Source organism: Cervus elaphus, chromosome 15 (genome assembly GCF_910594005.1).
Source record: "Cervus elaphus chromosome 15, mCerEla1.1, whole genome shotgun sequence".
Taxonomy (NCBI): Eukaryota; Metazoa; Chordata; class Mammalia; order Artiodactyla; family Cervidae; genus Cervus; species Cervus elaphus.
This window is the reverse complement of record NC_057829.1, coordinates 4,498,405-4,518,494: the sequence shown is the minus strand read 5'-3', so window position 1 is coordinate 4,518,494 and position 20,090 is coordinate 4,498,405. Positions and strand designations below refer to the sequence as shown.

Sequence of the window (20,090 nt, the reverse complement as noted above, 5' to 3'; positions counted from 1 at the left end):
TAGATTATTTTTATTTCATGTACCTGGTACAAACTCAGCCCAGTGCCTTTTGAGGTTCTGATAACTGAATTAAATGAAACTTTTTTGCCTGTTTGAGATTAAATGCTGTAAATTAAAAGTTTGAATCCTGTTACCTGTCCTTCAGAACTGGAGACAGGTTTTGGTGCAGGGACTGCGTTTCAGTTTATTTAAGTGACACTAGCTAAAACCTTGCTAGCTGTTTATTTGTTTGCTTATTATTTATCTCGGCTTTTTCTTTCCACAGAAGGTTGATGTGGAAAAATGGGTATGTGTTTTCTAAGAGATTGTGATCTAAATGGCTGCATGTTTGCTGTTGCCTCTAATCTTTTTGTTTGGCTTCCTGGTGTGGCTGGTATTATTAGTATTCAAAGTAACTGTATGTTGTAACCAACACGTATTTTACCAGTCTTTAGTTGGAACTTTCTAAATTTCTAGTTTTGTTCCTTTGAAAATGGGATCTGTTCAAATATTCTCTATTACTAGAACATTCATTTCAGTTCAGTCACTCAGTTGTGTTTGACTCTTTGTGACCCCATGGACTGCAGCACCCCTGGCTTCCCTGTCCATCACCAACTACCTGAGCTTGATCAAACTCATGTCCATCGAGTTGGTGATGCCATCCAACCATTTCCTCCTCTGTCAGCCACTTCTCCTCCTGCTTTCAATCTTTCCGAGCACCCGGGTTTTTTCCAGTGAGTCAGTTCTTCGCATCAAGTGGCTAAAGTATTGTAGTTTTAGCTTCAGCATCGGTCCTTCCAGTGAATATTCAGGACTGATATTCTTTAGGATGGACTGGTTGGATCTCCTTGCAGTTCAAGGGACTCTCAAGAGTCTTCTCCAACACCACAGTTCAAAAGTATCAACTCCTCAGTGCTCAGCCCTCTTCATAGTCCAGCGCTTACAACCATACATGACTACTGGAAAAACCATAGCTTTGACTAGATGGACTTTTGTCAGCAAAGTAATGTCTCTGCTTTTTAATATGCTGTCTAGGTTGGTTAGAGCTTTTCTTCCAAGGAGCAAGTGTCTTTCAATTTCATGGTTGGTGTCACCATCTGCAGTGATTTTGGAGCCCAAGAAAATAAAGTCAGCCAATGTTTCTCCATCTATTTGCCATGAAGTGATGGGACCAGATGCCATGATCTTACTTTTCTGAATGTTGAGTTTTAAGCGAACTTTTTCAATCTTCTCTTTCACTTTCAAGAGGCTCTTTAGCTCTTTGCTTTCTGCCATAAGGGTGGTGTCATCTGCATATCTGAGGTTAATTTCTCCCGGCAATCTTGATTCCAGCTTGTGCTTCATCCAGCCTGGCATTTCACATGATGTACTCTGCACATAAGTTACATAAGCAGGGTGACAATATACAGCCTTGATGTACTCCTTTCCCTATTTGGAACCAGTTTGTTGTTCCATGTCCAGTTCTAACTGTTGCTTTTTGACCTGCGTACATATTTCTCAGGAGGCAGGTCAGGTGGTCTGGTATTCCCATCTCTTGAAGAATTTTCCACAGTTTATTGTGATCCACACAGTCAAAGGCTTTGGCGTAGTCAATAAAGCAGAAGTAGATGTTTTTCTGGAACTCTCTTGATTTTATGATGATCCAACAGACGTTGGCAATTTGCTCTCGGGTTCCTCTGCCTTGTGTAAATCCAACCTGAACATCTGGGAGTTCACGGTTCACATACTGTTGAAGCCTGGCTTGGAGAATTTTGAGCATCACTTTGCTAGTGTGAACATTATCATCTCTATCATTGGCTTTGTTATTATGATCATCGAAAGGAAGACTTCCTGGTCAATGGGAAGACTTGTATTAATATTGTATGTCTTTTACTGAAAAATCTTGACCGTTTAATCTTAAGTTCTGATTGTTAAGTCTTATATTTTTCCATGTGCTATAGAAAAAGGCTTTTTCCATATTCATACAATCTTGAAAAGTGAGGGTGAATGATAAAATATCATGAGGAAAGTTAATAGTTGCTAGGAATCTGGAGGATAAGTTTGGGGACCAACAGAATGACAATGTGTAATGTGACCAAATTATGTTATTACTGTTGGTTTCAGTTTCTTCAACTATTGAAAAAGAGAGGGAAAGAAGCGGGGCAGGCAGACAGGGAAAGAGCCTTCTAATTCTCAACTCCTTGTAATTCTGAGTGGAAAATAGAATCTCCTTTTCCACCACTGACATTCCGGATCCACTTTTTTCCCCAAATGAGCAAAACAGTGAGGCCCTTCATTGTTGTATTTTGTTGTTCGCTCTGTGACTTAATATGATGAATCAGCTAAGATTGGATTAACTGATGGCTTTATTTTAGTTTCGTTGTTTTTCTTGATTCTGCGATGCTTTTCTCCTGAGGCAACATTCTGAGACATTTGCTGTCTTTTCAGTAGCCTTTCAGTTGTTTCCCAGACAGTCATATGTCCACCTGTTTTGTGGGGGTGTGTGTGTGTGATTCTTTGCTCTTTTTTCATCTCTTTCAGCCCTTAATTTAAGAGAAGTTTTGTTTATTAAATTTACCATTTCCCTGATGATGACACCCTTGTGTGGATTTTGGAGAACTACTAATTTGATATTATAACCCTGGAAATAATTATAATTCTTCATTTATTTCTTCATAACTAGCCTTTTACTAATTTTGTTCAGTCCTCTCCTTTTGAAATGTCTTCTCTTCTTTGCTTATAGTTAAAATTCTGATCCAAATTCTTATCTTGGAAATAGAAGCCTGTTTCTTTCTAAGAACATGTGTTTCACCTTTTTGTGGTCCTTCCCCAAGATCAGCCATCCTAAGATAAGTCCCTCTCTCATCTTTTTATCCCTTCACTTACATTGCAGTGTTTCTGTGCTGTATCCAAACCAGTATTTCTTAAACCAACCATTCAAGCAACTTTAATTCCTTTGGAAATAGAATGTGTAAATGAATAAAACCCCCTTTTACTATCGTCTAGAAGTATTCCCATTTTTCCTCTGTGCATTTGGTTGCTTTCTTGATCCTGCCTTGCTGTGTAGTTTTTTTCTCTCTCATTTTCATGATAATTTCTCATCTCAAAATTTACTCTTGGTCTGTTTATTTGCAAACCTTTACCTTAGTGATTGCTTTCTAGTTATGAGAAAGTATTGGAAATAACACTGAGCCGACAGTCATGCCGCTTAGTTTTGCAAGTGAATCAATGTATAACTTATGTGTAGGTCTCAGTAAATTTTAGATTTGAGTTATTTCTTTCATTGAAAACCCACAGAGGTCAAATCTTATGCACTTGCTCTAGGAATTTTGAAAGTCTGCAGTCACAGGTAGAATTTGTTCCCTTTTTCTGTCACTTGAAGGATAACAGAAAACAGTTCAACCCTCTGCCTACCAGCCTGCCCTCGGGGTTCCTTCTGCTGTCTGCTTGGGTTAAATTAAGAAGGGGTCCAGGACCTTTCTCATTGATACTCCACAGCCATTTCAAGTCAATTCTTCAGCACTCAGCTTTCTTTATAGTCCAACTCTCACATCCATACATGACTACTGGAAAACCATAGCTTTGACTAGACAGACCTTTGTCAGCAAAGTAATGTCTCTGCTTTTTAATATGATGTCTAGGTTTATCATAGCTTTTCTTCCAAGGAGCCAGTGCCTTTCAAATTCATGGCTGCAGTCACCATCTGCAGTGATTTTGGAGCCCCAGAAAAGAAAGTCTTTCAATGTTTCCATTGTTTCCCCATCTGTTTGCCATGAAGTGATGGGACTGGATGCCATGATCTTCGTTTTTTGAATGTTGAGTTTTAAGCCAACTTTTTCACCCTCCTCTTTCATCTTCATCAAGAGGCTCTTTAATTCCTCTTCACATTCTGCCATAAGGGTGGAATCATCTACATGTCTGAGGTTATTGATATTTCTCCTGGAAATCTTGATTCCAGCTTGTGCTTCATCCCACTTGACATTTCAAATGATGTACTCTGCATGTAAGTTAAATAAGCAGGGTGACAATATACAGCCTTGACATACTGCTTTCCCTATTTGGAACCAGTTTCATGTCCAGTTCTAACTTTTGCTACTTGACCTGCATACAGATTTCTCAGGAGGCAGGTCAGGTGGTCTGGTATTCCCATCTCTTGAAGAATTTTCCACAGTTAGTTGTGATCCACACAGTTGAAGGCTTTGGTGTAGTCAGTAAAGCAGAAATATTTGTTTTTCTGGAACTCTTGCTTTTTTGATGAGCCAACGGATGTTGGCAATTTGATCTCTGTTTCTTCTGCCTTATCTGAATCCAGCCTGAACATCTGGAAGTTCATAGTTCATGTACTGTTGAAGTCTGCCTTGGAGAATTTTGAGCATTAATTTGCTAGCGTGTGACATGAGTGCAATTACGTGACAGTCTGAACTTTCCTTGGCATTGACTTTCTTTGAGATTGAAATGAAAACTGACCTTTTCTATTCCTGTGGCCACTGCTGAGTTTTTCAACTTTGCTAGCATATTGAGTGCAACACTTTCACAGCATCATCTTTAAGAATTTGAAATAGCTCAACACAATTCCATCATCTGGATTAGCTTTGTTTGTAGTGATGCTTTCTAAGGCCCACTTGACCTTGCATTCCAGGATGTCTGGTTCTAGGTGAATGATCACGCCATTGTGGTTATCTGGGTCATGAAGATCTTTTTTGTACAGTTCTTCTGTGTATTCTTGCCACCTCTTCTTAATGTCTTCTGCTTCTGTTAGGTGCATACCATTTCAGTCCTTTATTGAGCCCATCTTTGCATGAAATGTTCCCTTGGTATCTCTAATTTTCTTGAAGAGATCTCTAGTCTTTCCCATTCCATTGATTTCCTTATTTCTTTGCATTGATCACTGAGAAAGGCTTTCTTACCTCTCCTTGCTATTCTTTGGAACTCTGCATTCACATGGATATATCTTTCCTTTTCTCCTTTGCCTTTCACTTTTCTTCTTTTCTCAGCTATTTGTAAGCCCTCCTTAGACAACCATTTTGCCTTTTTGCTTTTCTCTTTCTTGGGGATGGTCTTGATCATTGCTTCCTCTACAATGTCATGAACCTCCATCCTTCAGGCACTACTTTATCAGATCTAATGCCTTGAATCTGTTTTAAACTTCCACTTTATATTCCTATGTTAATTTTGTTGCTAATCCCTTATCTGTGTAATTTTTAAGAGGACATCTCAGTAAAGGTTCTTTTAAAACTTCTAAGAAAAGTCCGTTTGTACAGGTATTAATTTTTGTAATCAGTTGTCATCTCACAAAACTAAAATAAGAGTTAAAAATAATCCAGTATTGAGGTGAAAGGCATAATTATGGTAGAAAAGCTTTGTACATCACTGTTTCTTTCTTTGTACCAGTAACAGATTGAATATAATTATGCATTCTCTTGAAGTCTGATATTTGATTGCAATTTTTAGAATAAAGTATTGTTTGATTTGTTTTTCTAGTCATAATCATTTTATATGCTAAGAAAATCCCTTAGGGCTTTTATATCTACTAGATTAAGTAACATAAGCTTATAGATCAAAGGCTCCTGCTTGTTTTTATCATCCATTAGACTCCCAGTGCCATATTTGTTTGAGTTAAAATGTAAGAATTGCTATGTCTCTTCCTGGTTTTCATGTTAATGTAGCACAATGGGAAGAGGGGATATGTCCCCATTTTTTGCTCACATTTGACACTTCATCTGACTTGTCCATTCTGGAGTAATTAAACTAAACCTGAGACAATGAATTGCTGCCACTTGCAATTTTGCCCTAAAGAACTAAAATTCCCCTCTTTGTGTTTCTGTGTGAATTGATTTTCATCCTCAAATTTCTCCTAAGACGGAAAGCACCATGCCTGGCCTCTGTCTTTATAGTTGTCCATCTCCATATGTTGTCTAATGATATTTTATCTCTTAAATAATTTCCTTATTACACTTATTGCATGCATGAAAATGATAATTCTTTTCACCTAAATCAAAGCTATTTGTTTCAATATTATCATTCATGAGTTTCCTTTTTTTTTCTCCTATCATTATCAATTTGTAAGGAATTTTTATTCTTTTTCTGTTGCTTTTTATCATACTTATGCCATTGAAATTGAGATTAAAATAATATATTTTTCCTTTATATTTTAATATGTTTTACTTTATTTCTTGCCCTGAATGATCCCTTTTGGATATCTCATAAAGAAATAAGCCAAATGAACCAATAGACGATTTGTACAAAAAATTATGTCAGTAATGCCAGAAATAACCTTTCGTGTTCTTATCTTTTGAAAATAATGTGTCTCTGTTACATCTGTTCTTCTTTCTCTTTGTATGATGGCTATTTTAGCTTTTGCTTATTTACAGGGCTCATTTTTATTTTATCATTTATACAGATTACTCTCTTGTCTGGCTTGCTCATGCTGCATTCACATACAACTAAAAATTATGACGAGCAGACTTCAAAAACTGAATTGACCACTTTTTTCTATTTGCTACAGTTCTGAAGTAGTTCAACCTAAATAACTGACAAAATCAAGCTGAGACCATTTCTGAAAGAAATATCTCCAAAACTTAGATAAATTAGAAAACCAAAAATCTCATCAGAAAGTATCTATTACAAACCATGTTCTGTAACATGATTTTGAAGTTTTTCTTTGAATTAGGACTTACAATGATTTTTTGTAATTCCTCAGTGATACCTATATCACTGGTGATCATTTGTAGGCTTGTGATTAGTCAGTTTCAACATGGAAAATAAGTTCCAGGGTATTATTTACTGTGGATATTAACTACACAGTGTAACTACACAGACTGTGTTTTCTGAGATGAGAATGAAATGGTTCTTTACAATTTTTCCTTAAAATTATAATACTGAAAATGAAAGAATCACCCATGATAGAATTGCCTTTTAGTCGTATACATATTACTATGTATGTTTCAGAGAAGCAAGTGTGGTATTTAACACCTGTGTTAGAAAACTTCCCCTTGTTTTCTTTAAAACTAATGTGGGTATGTGTGTGTGTTCCTCTGTAGGACTTACATGCTCCTGGCAACTAGATTTTGCCCTAAGTTGTCAAATATAATATTTTTCCTTCTTCACTCTTTCCATCTGTGTACCTCTCCCAGGAATAAGAAGTCAAAGAAACTTTATGAGTCTAAAGAAAAAGAAAGGAATATATGTACAGGTTATATTTTGTAGAAGAAAAAGAGCTGTTATAAATCATTAGAGGTGGCTGAGTCAAGAGAAAAAGAAAAGTTTTGTGACTTTTTTCTTTGAAATTCATATATAGCAATATGTAGTGCCTAAGGAATTGCTTTTGGTCATTTTTTGCATGAAATTTGGGCAGCCCATCACAGCATATTAATTGATTGTCTACTGTACCTGTTTCTAATCCACTATTTTACTCAAGTTAGGTGGGTTGCTGTTTATATTACTGCGATTTTATATAATAGATAAGATGAAAAAAAAATCTAGACCATTTTCAGAGTATAATTTTAAGAGTATACCTTTTTTGAGATGCTTAGAAATGTTGTAAATTGAATCACGCATTAATGTCAAACAGCATGTTTTCACAGAAAAAGAATGAACTAATCTAAAAACATATTAAAAGAGAGTTTTGCTTGCTACAGCTTTTCTCTAGCATGTAATTGACATTGAGTTTTGTTGTGACAACACAGTGAATATTTTTTGTTTATTATTCATGTTACTCCACTTACAACAAGGTAGTCTTTATAAATAGGAGGTTTTAAAATGTCTTTGAAATAATGTGTGTTTAATATTTTCTCTTTTTTCCTTATGCCCCTCCAGAAATTCATGATGAAGGTAAGACATTGGATCATCTACTGTATGTGTATTACTCTGTATGTTTTATGTTTGGTTAGTCACATTTGTTTAATTTTTAAATGTGTGGCTTTTTTTCTTCACTTTTTCAAGTTTAAAAAAATTAAACCAAACTTTAGAACTTTAAAATCTAAGTAAGTACATCCCATGTTTAGATTTGTCAAAAATGACATTTTATAACTTTGGGTCACATTGTGACATATTAGGTCTTACTTAGCCAATGTCAGGAATTTCTTCCATTGAAGCAGTTATTTTTTCTACAGTTCTCCATTTAGAATTTTTACTGTGGGGGCTGTAAAGAGTGTTACATGTTTATGCACTCTTGCATGAATGTAATAGGAAATTCATACACTGGAAAATTAGAAGAGACATCAAGAAACTCCTCTTAGTGAATTACTGACTCCAGGAGAAGTGAAAATAATTCACCCTCTTATTTGTTTATTTATGGCTGTGCTGGGTCCTTGTGGCTCCCCGAACTTCCTCTCGTTGCTGTGCGTGGGCTTCTCATCGCCATGGCTTCTCCTGTTGTAGGGCCCAGGCCCTAGGGCACACGGGTTTCAGGAGTTGTGGCATGTGGGCTCAGCTGCTGAGACCGCTGGGCTCCGGAGCACAGGCGCGGTCATTGTGGTGCATGGGTTAAGTTGCTCCGTGGCATGTGGGATCTTCCCAGATCAAGGATGGACCTGGTATCTCTCGGACTGGCAGGCAGATTCTTTACCACTGAGCCCCCAGGAGCCCCTCAACTTCTTTCTATTCCTCTATCAAATTATAAAAATGAAAATATTTTAAAAAGAGACAAACTGAAATTGCAGAGTAAAATCCATGGTCATGTCATTAAAGGACACATGTAGGGGAAAATGTGGAACAGCAGAATGTTGTTGTTTGAGACAAAAAGTAGAAATGTTTTCATTTTTATGTACCTACCACATTTCCCGTATAACTTTAACAAAGTTTATTTTTTATCCTAAAAGCTGAGGAACAGTGTATAGAGAAGTTGTGTTCAGGTAATGAAGGCTTCATATATTTTGAGATGTTAAAAGAATATCACTTCAAAAGACAGAAACTCTGAAAAGTATGAAATTAAAATTCTGAAAGTAGATTTAAATGGCTGCTAGAAAAAAAGGAAGCAAAGTATCCATGTCTGTCTGTGGAGTTACATTCTTATTTAACAAAACTCTGAAAAGGGGCATTGTACTGACACATGGATCTATTCATTAGCCTTAAGAATTTAACAGTTTCGGTAGAATGACAGAACAGAGTATTTATTTGAAGTCCCAGGCAACAAGGACCCAAAACATTTTCCAGAATTTCAAAATATTCCATCTATTATTTTTCAGTAAAATATATTATTACCTTGCAAAGAGAAGACATGAACTGCTCAATGAAACATATCACGAAATGAAGGATTTGGTTGGACAATGTTATCAATAGTGGGAAACATGAATGTGTTCTCTCTTTGCAAATATTAACAAATAATAAACTTGCTCACTAAATCTGCATTTATTGTACTCATTTTGTTAATACCATCTCACCCCTATCCAAATCTCTTGTCAGTTTCATATCTATGCTTCCTTGGAGGATGGTGAATGGGATAGTTCCCTGAAGCATGTACCTCAAGTTCTTTCATGAGCAGATTCATACAAAAATCAATGGCAATAGAAAAATGATGTCCATTTAGTTTCAACCAGGTGGCATACCTAAAATAATTTAGTTAGGCTGTGATTTATTTTAATTGCAAGGTCAGAAACCCAGTGACTTATTTTTATACCTGCTTTGAATCACCTAGAAAGGTTAGAATTTAACCGAGTGAAGGCATATGCGTTAAACTATAGTAATTTAAGCCACTTACAAGGAAAAGGATGCTAAATTTTATCCAACTTTCACTTTTCAATCATGACTTGGCTTTGGGTTTCAGACCTGGACACACTGTTAATAACTTCCTGGAACCAGCCAGATGCTTCCTTGTCACAGGAGCTATTTCTGCTGGTTGGCACTGAACAGTGATTAGTTAGTACTGTCCTGGTCCTGGTTCCTCTGCCTTTTCTAAATCCAGCTTGAACATCTGGAAGTTCAAGGATCATGTACTGTTGAAGCCTGGCTTGGAGAATTTTGAGCATTACTTTGCTAGCATGTGAGATGAGTGCAATGTGCAGTAGTTTGAGCCTTCTTCAGCATTGCCTTTGGGATTGGAATGAAACTGACCTTTTCCAGTCCTGTGGCCACTGCTGAGTTTTCCAAATTTGCTGATAGGTTGAGTGCATCACTTTTATAACATCATCTTTTAGGATTTGAAATAGCGCAGCTTGAATTCCTTCACCTCCACTAGTTTTGTTCACAGTGATGCTTCTTAAGGCCCACTTTGCACTCCAGGGTGTCTGGCTCTAGGTGAGTGATCACACTATCGTGGTTATCTGGGTCATGAAGATCTTTTTTGTACAGTTCTTCTGTGTATTCTTGCCACCTCTTCTTAATATCTTCTGTTTCTGTTAGGTCCATACCATTTCTGTCCTTTATTGTGCCCATCTTTTCATGACTGTTCCCTTGGTATCTCTAATTTTCCTGAAGCGATCTCTAGTCTTTCCCATTCTGTTGTTTTTCTCTATTTCTTTGCAATTGATCACTGAGAAAGGCTTTCTTACCTCTCCTTGCTATTCTTTGGAACTCTGCATTCACATGGGTATATCTTTCCTTTTCTCCTTTACCTTCACTTCTCTTCTTTGCATAGGTGTTTGTAAGTCCTCCTCAGACAAGCATTTTGCCTTTTTGCATTTCTTTTTCATGGGGATGGTCTTGATCACTGCCTCCTGTACAATGTCACAAACCTCTGTCCATAGTCCTTCAAACACTCTGTCCATCAGATCTAATCCCTTGAATTTATATGTCACTTCCACTGTATATTCATAAGGGATTTGATTTAGGTCATACCTGAATGGTCTAGTGATTTTCCCAGCTTTCTTCAGTTTAAGTCTGAATTTGGCAATAAGGATTTCATGATCTGAGCGACAGTCAGTTCCTGGTCTTGTTTTTGCTGACTGTATAGAGCTTCTCCATCTTTGGCTGCAAAGGAACCAGAGATCAAATTGCCAACATCTGTTGGATCATCATAAAATCATCATAAAATGAAGAGAGTTCCAGAAAAACATCTACTTCTGCTTTATTGACTATGCCAAAGCCTTTGACTGTGTGGATCACAATAAACTGTGGAATGTGCTTCAAGAGATGGGAATACCAGACCACCTGACCTGCCTCCTGAGAAATCTGTATGCAGGTCAAGAAGCAACAGTTAGAACCGGACATGGAACAACAGACTGGTTCCAAATAGGAAAAGGAGTGCGTCAAGGCTGTATATTGTCACCCTGCCTATTTAACTTATATGCAGAGTACATCATGAGAAGTGCTGGATTGGATGAAGCTCAAAGTGAAATCAAGATTGCCGGGAGAAATATCAATATCAATAATCTCAAATATGCAGATGACACCACCCTATGGCAGAAAGAGAAGAATTAAAGAGCCTTTAACATGAAAGAACATGAAAGAGGAGATTGAAAAAGTTGGCTTAAAACTCAACATTTAGAAAACTAAGATCATGGCATCCGGTCTCATTACTTCATGGCAAATAGATGGGGAAACAATGGAAACAGTGACAGACTTTCTTTTTTGGGGGACTCCGAAATCACTGCAGATGGTGACTGCAGCCATGAAATTAAAAGACCCTTGCTCCTTGGAAGGAAAGTTATGACCAACCTAGATAGCATATGAAAAAGCACAGACATTACTTTGCCAACAGGTGTTCGTCTAGTCAAAACTATGGTTTTTCCAATAGTCATGTATGGATGTGAGAGTAGGACTATAAAGAAAGATGAGTGCCGAAGTATTGATGGTTTGAACTGTGGTGTTGGAGAAGACTCTTGAGAGTCCCTTGGACAGGAAAGGGATCCAACCAGTCTATCCTAAAGGAAATCAGTCCTGAATATTCATTGGAAGGACTGATGCTGCAGCTGAAACTCCAATACTTTGATCACCTGATGTGAAGAGCTGACTCATTTGAAATGACCCTGATGCTGGGAAGGATTGAAGGAGGGAGGAGAAGGGGATGACAGAGGATGAGATGGTTGGATGGCATCACTGACTCGATGGACATGAGTTTGTGTAAACTCTGGGAGTTGGTGACAGGGTAGCCTGGTGTGCTGCGGTCCATGGTGTCGCACAGAGTTGGACACAACTGAACCACTGAACTGAACTGGATTGTCCTGATTCTGGTGTCTTCCCTCTGGAGACTTTTCTTTATGACACCATCACAAGCTGGCCATCTGATGCCAAGTGGCTGTCTGGCTTTGTCAGGCATATTGATTTTGCACTGAAGCCAGATTTCTCATTAATTATTGTAATCATCCTGTGAATCTGTTATTCATTATTGAAGATGGCAGGCATGTTTGCATAGTTTCTGCTGCTGGAGATCTGCAGGTGGACCAGATGCCAAGCTCAGCAATTCTGTGCTGCTCCTGTCCAGTTAGTACTGTTCACGTTTGCGTGAAACTTATTTTCAAGTGATGTATAGGCTTTGCATAGAGATACTTGTTTTTCTCCCTAAACCACTCTTTGCCCAACTATTATTATTTGTGTTTGAAGCCAAAACTTAAAAGCTTCTTTGCTTAAATATCTGAGTGCTATGAAAGCACTGTAAGGCAGATTTCTTTTTGTTGTTTCTATTGTTTTAAACCTTGGTTGCATAGCTTAGTATTACCTAAGCAGTAAGGTCTTTTTAAGATCTCCTTGTGTTTCTTCTGAAATCATGTTTCATAACAGTCAAGAGATATAGAAAAGTTCTCCTGTAGAGTCTGATTTATTAAAAAAAAAAAAAAAAGACCTCTTGAATAACAAAAGCCTGGAATTGCAAGAAATGACCTAAAGTGATTAGCACAGCATTTTTGTCCAGAAAATATTATTAAAATGGGAAAGTTCAAAATATATAGATGTTATATACTTAGTAAGTTAAATTATTTTAAAATAGCAATGACATTTGATTTGTTAATAAGCAACTATATGATACAAACATATTTTAAAAATATGGAGTGGACCTGCAGCTCAATTCCAGAAAAATAAATGACCCAATCAAAAAATGGGCCAAAGAACTAAACAGACATTTCTCCAAAGAAGACATACAGATGGCTAACAAACACATGAAAAGATGCTCAACATCACTCATTATCAGAGAAATGCAAATCAAAACCACAATGAGGTACCATTACACGCCAGTCAGGATGGCTGCTATCCAAAAGTCTACAAGCAATAAATCTGGAGAGGGTGTGGAAAAAAGAGAACCCTCTTACACTGTTGGTGGGAATGCAAACTAGTACAGCCGCTATGGAGAACAGTGTGGAGATTCCTTAAAAAACTGGAAATAGAACTGCCATATGACCCAGCAATCCCACTTCTGAGCATACACACCGAGGAAACCAGATCTGAAAGAGACACATGCACCCCAATGTTCATCGCAGCACAGTTTATAATAGCTAGGACATGGAAGCAACCTAGATGCCCATCGGCAGACGAATGGATAAAGAAGCTGTGGGACATATACACCATGGAATATTACTCAGCCATTAAAAAGAATTCATCTGAATCAGTTCTAATGAGATGGATGAAACTGGAGCCCATTATACAGAGTGAAGTAAGCCAGAAAGATAAAGACCAATACAATATACTAATGCATATATATGGAATTTAGAAAGATGGTAATGATAACCCTATGCAAAACAGAAAAAGAGACAGATGTACAGAACAGACTTTTGGACTCTGCGGGAGAAGGCAAGGGTGGGATGTTTTGAGAGAACAGCATCAAAACATGTATATTATCAAGGGTGAAACAGATCACCAGCCCAGGTTGGATGCATGAGACAACTGCTTGGGCCTGGTGCACCGGGAAGACCCAGAGGGTTCGGGTAGAGAGGGAGGTGGGAGGGGGGATCGGGATGGGGAATACATGTAAATCCATGGCTGATTCCTGTCAATGTATGACAGAAACCACTACAATATTGTAAAGTAATTAGCCTCCAACTAATAAAAAAATAAATGGGAAAAAAAAGAAAAAAAATCACATAGAGACCTGATCTATCCATCTAGCTCTCTACTCTTGGAGACATCCTTGCCTTCAGAGATTTCTAGAAATTCCTCTGTATAAAGCAAGGGAGGCTTCATGTAACTATATAAACATATTAAGATTTTCATTTAAGTTTCTTTAAAAAACAGAAACTATACTGTTCATGTGACTATTCTGGCCACAGTCCTAATACATTGTTAAGTCCTTAGACTTACAATTGAAAAGAAAAATAAATATTACTTTAAAGAGAAGAAAAAAAATATGGAGTGGATAAACCTATACCTTCAGTTGGTAAAGAATCCACCTGCAATGCAGGAGACCCCAGTTCAATTCCTGGGTCAGGAAGATCCTCTAGAGAAGGGATAGGCTACCCACATCAGTATTCATGGGCTTCCTTGGTGGCTCAGATGGTAAAGAATCTGCCTTCAATGAGGGGGAGCTGGGTTTGATCCCTGGGTTGGGAAGATCCCCTGGAGGAGGGCATGGCAACCCACTCCAGTATACTTGCCTGGAGAATCCCCATGGACAGAGGATCCTGGCAGGCTGCAGTTCCATGGGGTCACAAAGACTTGGACATGACCGAATGACTAAGCACAGCACAGTTTATACATGCATATGAACATATGAAGTGCATAGCAAAGCTTTATAGAAAAAAGAGCACTCAATATTATTCTAATTAAATCTGAAGCCTTGTTCTTAATTTAGAAATACCTTGTTTTGGTCAAGAAGACAAGTCAAAAAGACTACAAGTCAAAGAAACTACCTTGACTGTGTAGTGTCGTTAAATTTCAACTGTATCTGTAGCTCTGGAACTTATATATGGTAGGAAAAGGTAAGGTCCTATCAAGTAGTACAGATCAGACAAGGTAAATAAATTTTTCTCAGCCACAATAAATCAAACATCTTACAGAAAATGAAATTAATCTCTAAACTGGTCCTCATTCTTAGGAGGAATATAATTTTGCAGTCGATTTTTCCCTTTCTCACTCAGGACATGAAGTTATTTACATTTTTTGATAAAATACTTTTTCTTATAATTTTTAATGCCTTTTAATATCAGTTTTTAAATGGTTTGGCAGTGTTTTAAGCATAATCGATAAATAAGGTTACTTTAAGAAATTTAATGCAGCAACCTGAGAAGAGAAAGAAATAAAAGGAATCCAGATCAGAAAAGAAGTAGTAAAGCTCTGTTTGCAGATGACATAATACTGTACATAGATAACCCTAAAAATAGTATCAGGAAATTAGTAGAGCTAATCAGTGAATCTAGTAAAGTTGCAGGATACAAAATCAATACACAGAAATCACTTCCTTTTCTATATACTAACAATGGAAAAATCAGAAAGAGAAATTAAGACATCAATCCCATTCACAATTGTACCACAAAGAATTAAATATCTAGGAATAAACTTACCTAAGGAGACAAAACAACCATACAGAGAAAATTATAAGACACTGATGAAAGAAATCAAAGATGGCATAAACAGATGGAGAGATATTCCATGTTCCTGGGTAGGAAGAATCAATATTGTGAAAATGACTATACTACCAAATGCAATCTACAGATTCACTGTGATCCATATCAAATTACTAGAACAAAAAATTTCATAATTCATATGGAAACACAAAAGACCCTCAATAGCCAATGCAGTCCTTTGAAAGAAGAATGGAGCTAGAGGAATCAACCTTCCTGATTTCCGATTATAGTACAAAGCTATAGTCACCAAGACAGTATGGTACTGGCATAAAAAAAGAAATATAGACCAATGGAATAAGACCAAAAGCCCAGGAATAAACCCATGCACCTATGGGTACCTTATTTTTAACAAAGGAGGCAAGAATATACAATGGGGCTAAGACAGCCTCTTCAATAAGTGGTCCTGGAAAAACCGGAAAGCTACATGTAAAAGAATGAAATTAGAACACTTCCTAACACCGTAGACAAAGATAAATTCAAAATAGATTAAAGGCCTTAATGTAAGAGCAGAAAGTATAGAGGAAAACATAGGCAGAATATTCTGTGATGTAAATCAAAGCGAGATCCTCTGTGACCCACCTCCTATAGTAATGGAAATAAAAACAAAAGTAAACAGTGAGCCCTGTTTAAACTTAAAAACTTTTGCACAGTAAAGGAAACTGTAAGCAAGGTGAAAAGACAACCCTCAGAATGGGAGAAAATAATAGCAAAGGAAACAACTGATAAAGGATTAATTTCCAAAATATACAAGCAGCTCGTACACAGTCAATAGCAGGAAAGCAAACAACCCAGTCAAAAAGTGGGAAAAACACCTGAACAGACATTTCTTCAAAGAAGACATTCAGATGGCTAACAAACGCATGAAAAGATGCTCAACATCGCTCATTATTAGAGAAATGAAAATCAAAACCACAATGATATATCACCTCACACCAGTCAGAATGGCCATCATCAAAAAGTCTACAAACAATAAATGCTGGAGAGGGTGTGGAGAAAAGGGAACACTCTTGCACTCTTGATGGGAATCTAAATTGATAACAGCCACTATAGAGGATGGTATGAAGATTCCTTAGAAAACTAGGAATAAAATCAGCATATGACTCAGCAATCCCACTCCTAGGCCTATTCCCTGAGGAAACCAAAATTGAAAGAGACACGTATCCCACATTGTTCACTGCAGCACTATTTACAATAGCTAGAACATGGAAGCAACCTAGATGTCCATCAATAGATAAATACATAAAGAAGTTGTGGTACATATACAGAATGGAATTTACTCAGCCATAAAAAGGAACACATTTGAGTCAGTTCTGTTGAGGTGGATGAACCTAGAACCTATTATACAGAGTGAAGTGAGTCAGAAAGAGAAAGATAAATATCGCCTGCTAATGCACATATACAAAATCTAGAAAAATGGTACTGAAGAATTTATTTACAGGGCAACAGTGGAGAAACAGACATAGAGAATAGACTTATGGACATGGGGAGAGGGGAGGAGAGGGTGAGATGTATGGAAAGAGTAACATGGAAACTTACATTATCATATGTGAAATAGATAGCCAATGGGAATCTGCTGTATCGCTCAGGAAACTCAAACAGGGGTTCTGTATCAACCTAGAGGGGTGGGGTGGGGTGGGGAGGGAAATGGGAGAGAGGTTCAAAAGGGAGGGGATATGTGTATACCTATGGCTGATTCGTGTTGAGGTTTGACAGAAAACAACAAAATTCTGTAAAGCAATTATCCTTCAATAAAAAGTAAATTTAAAAAAATTAATTGGAATAATAGGAAGGAGATATTTTTAGTAAAAAAAAAAGGTGTAATGATATTGAATATTAATGTGCTTTCTTCTGTACTTCTTGAAGTATGTTTAAGTCAGTATCTTCATACTTATCCTTAAAGACATCTTTTTCCTATAGAAACAAGTAAAAACTCCTTAGTATAATGTTCTCTACTTCCCATGATCTTAACCTGGTCTGTGACCCAGTCCTTCAGTCACGTCGTCTCTTCCTCTTTCTTAATACCCTGCGGTTGTTTCTTATGGCACCTATCCTCACATGCCGCCTGCACTCCACCTGGATGCGGCTCCTCATCTAGTTTCCTCAAAGTCAGCTAAGGAGGTAGGTTCATAGAGGAGGGAGCCCTTAACCTGAGTTTTAAAACAATCTATGAGGCTGAGAGTTGCTTCCCAGTGGCTCGGTGGTAAAGAATCTCCCTGTCAATGCAAGAGACAGGAGTTCCATCCCTGGGTTAGGAAGATTCCCAGAGGAGGAAATTGCAACCACTCCAGTATTCTTGCCTGGGAAACCCCATGGACAGAAGGAGGCTGGTGGACTGCAGTCCATGGGGTTGCAGAGAGTTCGACACAACTGATCATGCATGCATATGAGGCTGAAAAGACTACAGAGGACAGGGATAATGTGTTAAGAGCAGCAAGAAAGCTCATGGCAGGGAAAGCATGTCTCTTTGGAGCACAAAGGGATTTGGAGGTAAGGATAGAAAGGGCTGAGACTAAATGTCCTTGATGCTTGTGCTACTCAGTATTGTCCCCAAAACAATAGTACCTGCACCACTGGGAAATTTTTAAAATGCAATGTCTCTGTATTTATCCCAGACCTACTGAATCAGAATCTCAGGGACACGCCAAGGGTTCTGTGTTTTCACAAGCTCTCCAGCTGATTTCTAAGCATGCTAGAATTTGAGAAGCACTCTTCTATCTCATGTGGGCCTCCCTGGTGGTTCAGAAGGTAAAGAATCTGCCTGCAATGCAGGTGACCTTGGTTCGATCCCTGGGTTGGGAAGATCCCCTGAAGAAAGGAATGGCTACCCATTCCAATATTCTTGCCTGGAGAATTCCATGGACAGAGGAGCCAGGCAGGCTGCAGTCCATGGGGGTCACAAAGAGTCAGACACGAGTGAATGAGTGAACACCCACCTTCTATCTCATATAAAGGTATTTGGATGCTTTTCCTAGAAACATTTGGAAGGTATGAAAGGTTTTTAAGCCTGAAGATTCATTTGATGATCTTTGTGTTTTAATCAGACTTAGTCATTGAAGAAATGCTTATTTAGTCCTTACTGTGTACCAGGCATTTTGCAAGGTACCTGAGATACCATGGTGCCCAAAGTATCATGGTCCCTATTCAACATGGACCAGAGTGTAATGAGAAATACAGACAATAAACAACTGGGAGTCAGTAATTGCAAATCATGATATTTTTGAACTCAAGTTCATTCTTTAAGAACTAATTAAAGTGCTAGCCTGCTCCCCCCTCCCCCCGCCCCCAGCTACCCTCAGTATCTTTGTCCCAATTTAAGGATTCTTTCCATAGCACGTTGCTCATCTGTGTGCCTGCATGCTCAGCCATATCTGTCTCTTTGCAGCCCCATGGACTGTAGCCCACCAGACTCCTCTTTCCATGGAATTTTCCAGGCAAGAATACTGGAGTGGATTGCCATTTCCTCCTCCAGGGAATCTTCCTGACCCACAGATCAAACCCATTTCCCTTAAATCTCTCCTGCGTTGGGAAGAGGATTCTCTACCACATCGGCACTAGCTCTTATTTTGTTGCCGTTAAAATGTTCGTGAGAATAAGAGAGCATTTTATACACTTAGATTGACTCTTTTTTCTCTGCCGGCTCTTTCTCTGCTCTGTGCAGACTGCTCAGGGTGGCGGCCACCGAACGCTCCTCTATGGCCATGCAGTACTGCTGCGGCATTCCTACAGTGGCATGGTGAGTACACGTGTCGGCGTCGTCTCCTCTGTGGCCATGCTGATCTATATGTGCATACAGGGCGAGGAAATATTTGATGACCCTGTTCCACTGATGGCTTTAATAAGCTTCAGTTGTGTGTGTTTTTTCATATCTTTGAACACTGTTTATTTTCTCATTTATAATATGATGGTTAGCTTAGAGGACCTTTCAGGTCCTTCAGTTCTATCATTGTATGACTTCTGTCTTTGTATCTTATTTTTGAAAGACTAGTTTAGGAGGAGAGTTTCTTTTTTTCCCCATATCAGCTCCTTCTTACACCCAATTATCCATTTATCTATGGGGTTCCTCTCAGATACAATTTACTCATTATCATTTATATATGTGTGTATATATATTCTTATAGGTATAAAGTATTATAAATATATAAACATTCCCTTCTTTTGAAAGCTTTATTAAGTTATACAAACAATGCATATTCATTCTGTAAGATTTGGAAATTACAGAAGAATGAAGTCTTCATGATCACATCAATGACAGAAAATTCTTGGGGACTTTTTAAAAATTTTCAATCTTAATTTTTTTGTATAAGTGATATCTTGTTACATAACCAAATTTATATACAGCTTTTTTTTTTTTTTTACATATTATCACAGTATGTTATTTAAATTTTTATCAGATTTAGTTTAGTGACTACATGATAGTCCAGTACTTGGAAATATAAAATAATCGTTACTTTTAAGAAGGAGATAATTCCCTAAATAAGTAGACTGTTTCTGAGCAAAAACTTAAGCATAGTCTCTATAACAATACTGCTCAAAACCGAAAAAAATCATCAGTCTTCATCATCATGAATACTGGTGTGTAAAATCTGTTTAATGGAATTGAAAAGTATAGGAAGAGAAGTATAGGAAAAGTATAGATATGATTTTAATAATGACTTAATAACATCATTGCTATTAATGGACTATATCACATTAGTACATCAGATGAGA

The 20,090-nt window shown here is 37.7% G+C and overlaps 1 protein-coding gene across 12 annotated transcripts in view; it reads left to right on the top strand.

The window, feature by feature from the left end:
- Positions 1-20,090, top strand: part of RYR2 (ryanodine receptor 2) — a 794,016-nt gene that overhangs the window by 313,954 nt on the left and 459,972 nt on the right. For all 12 annotated transcript variants that reach the window (XM_043925904.1, XM_043925902.1, XM_043925903.1 and 9 more), the window contains exons 4-6: positions 266-286; positions 7,774-7,788; positions 19,042-19,116. In XM_043925904.1, the coding sequence (XP_043781839.1) occupies positions 266-286; positions 7,774-7,788; positions 19,042-19,116 (111 nt within the window). The remainder of the gene's footprint in view (positions 1-265; positions 287-7,773; positions 7,789-19,041; positions 19,117-20,090) is intronic.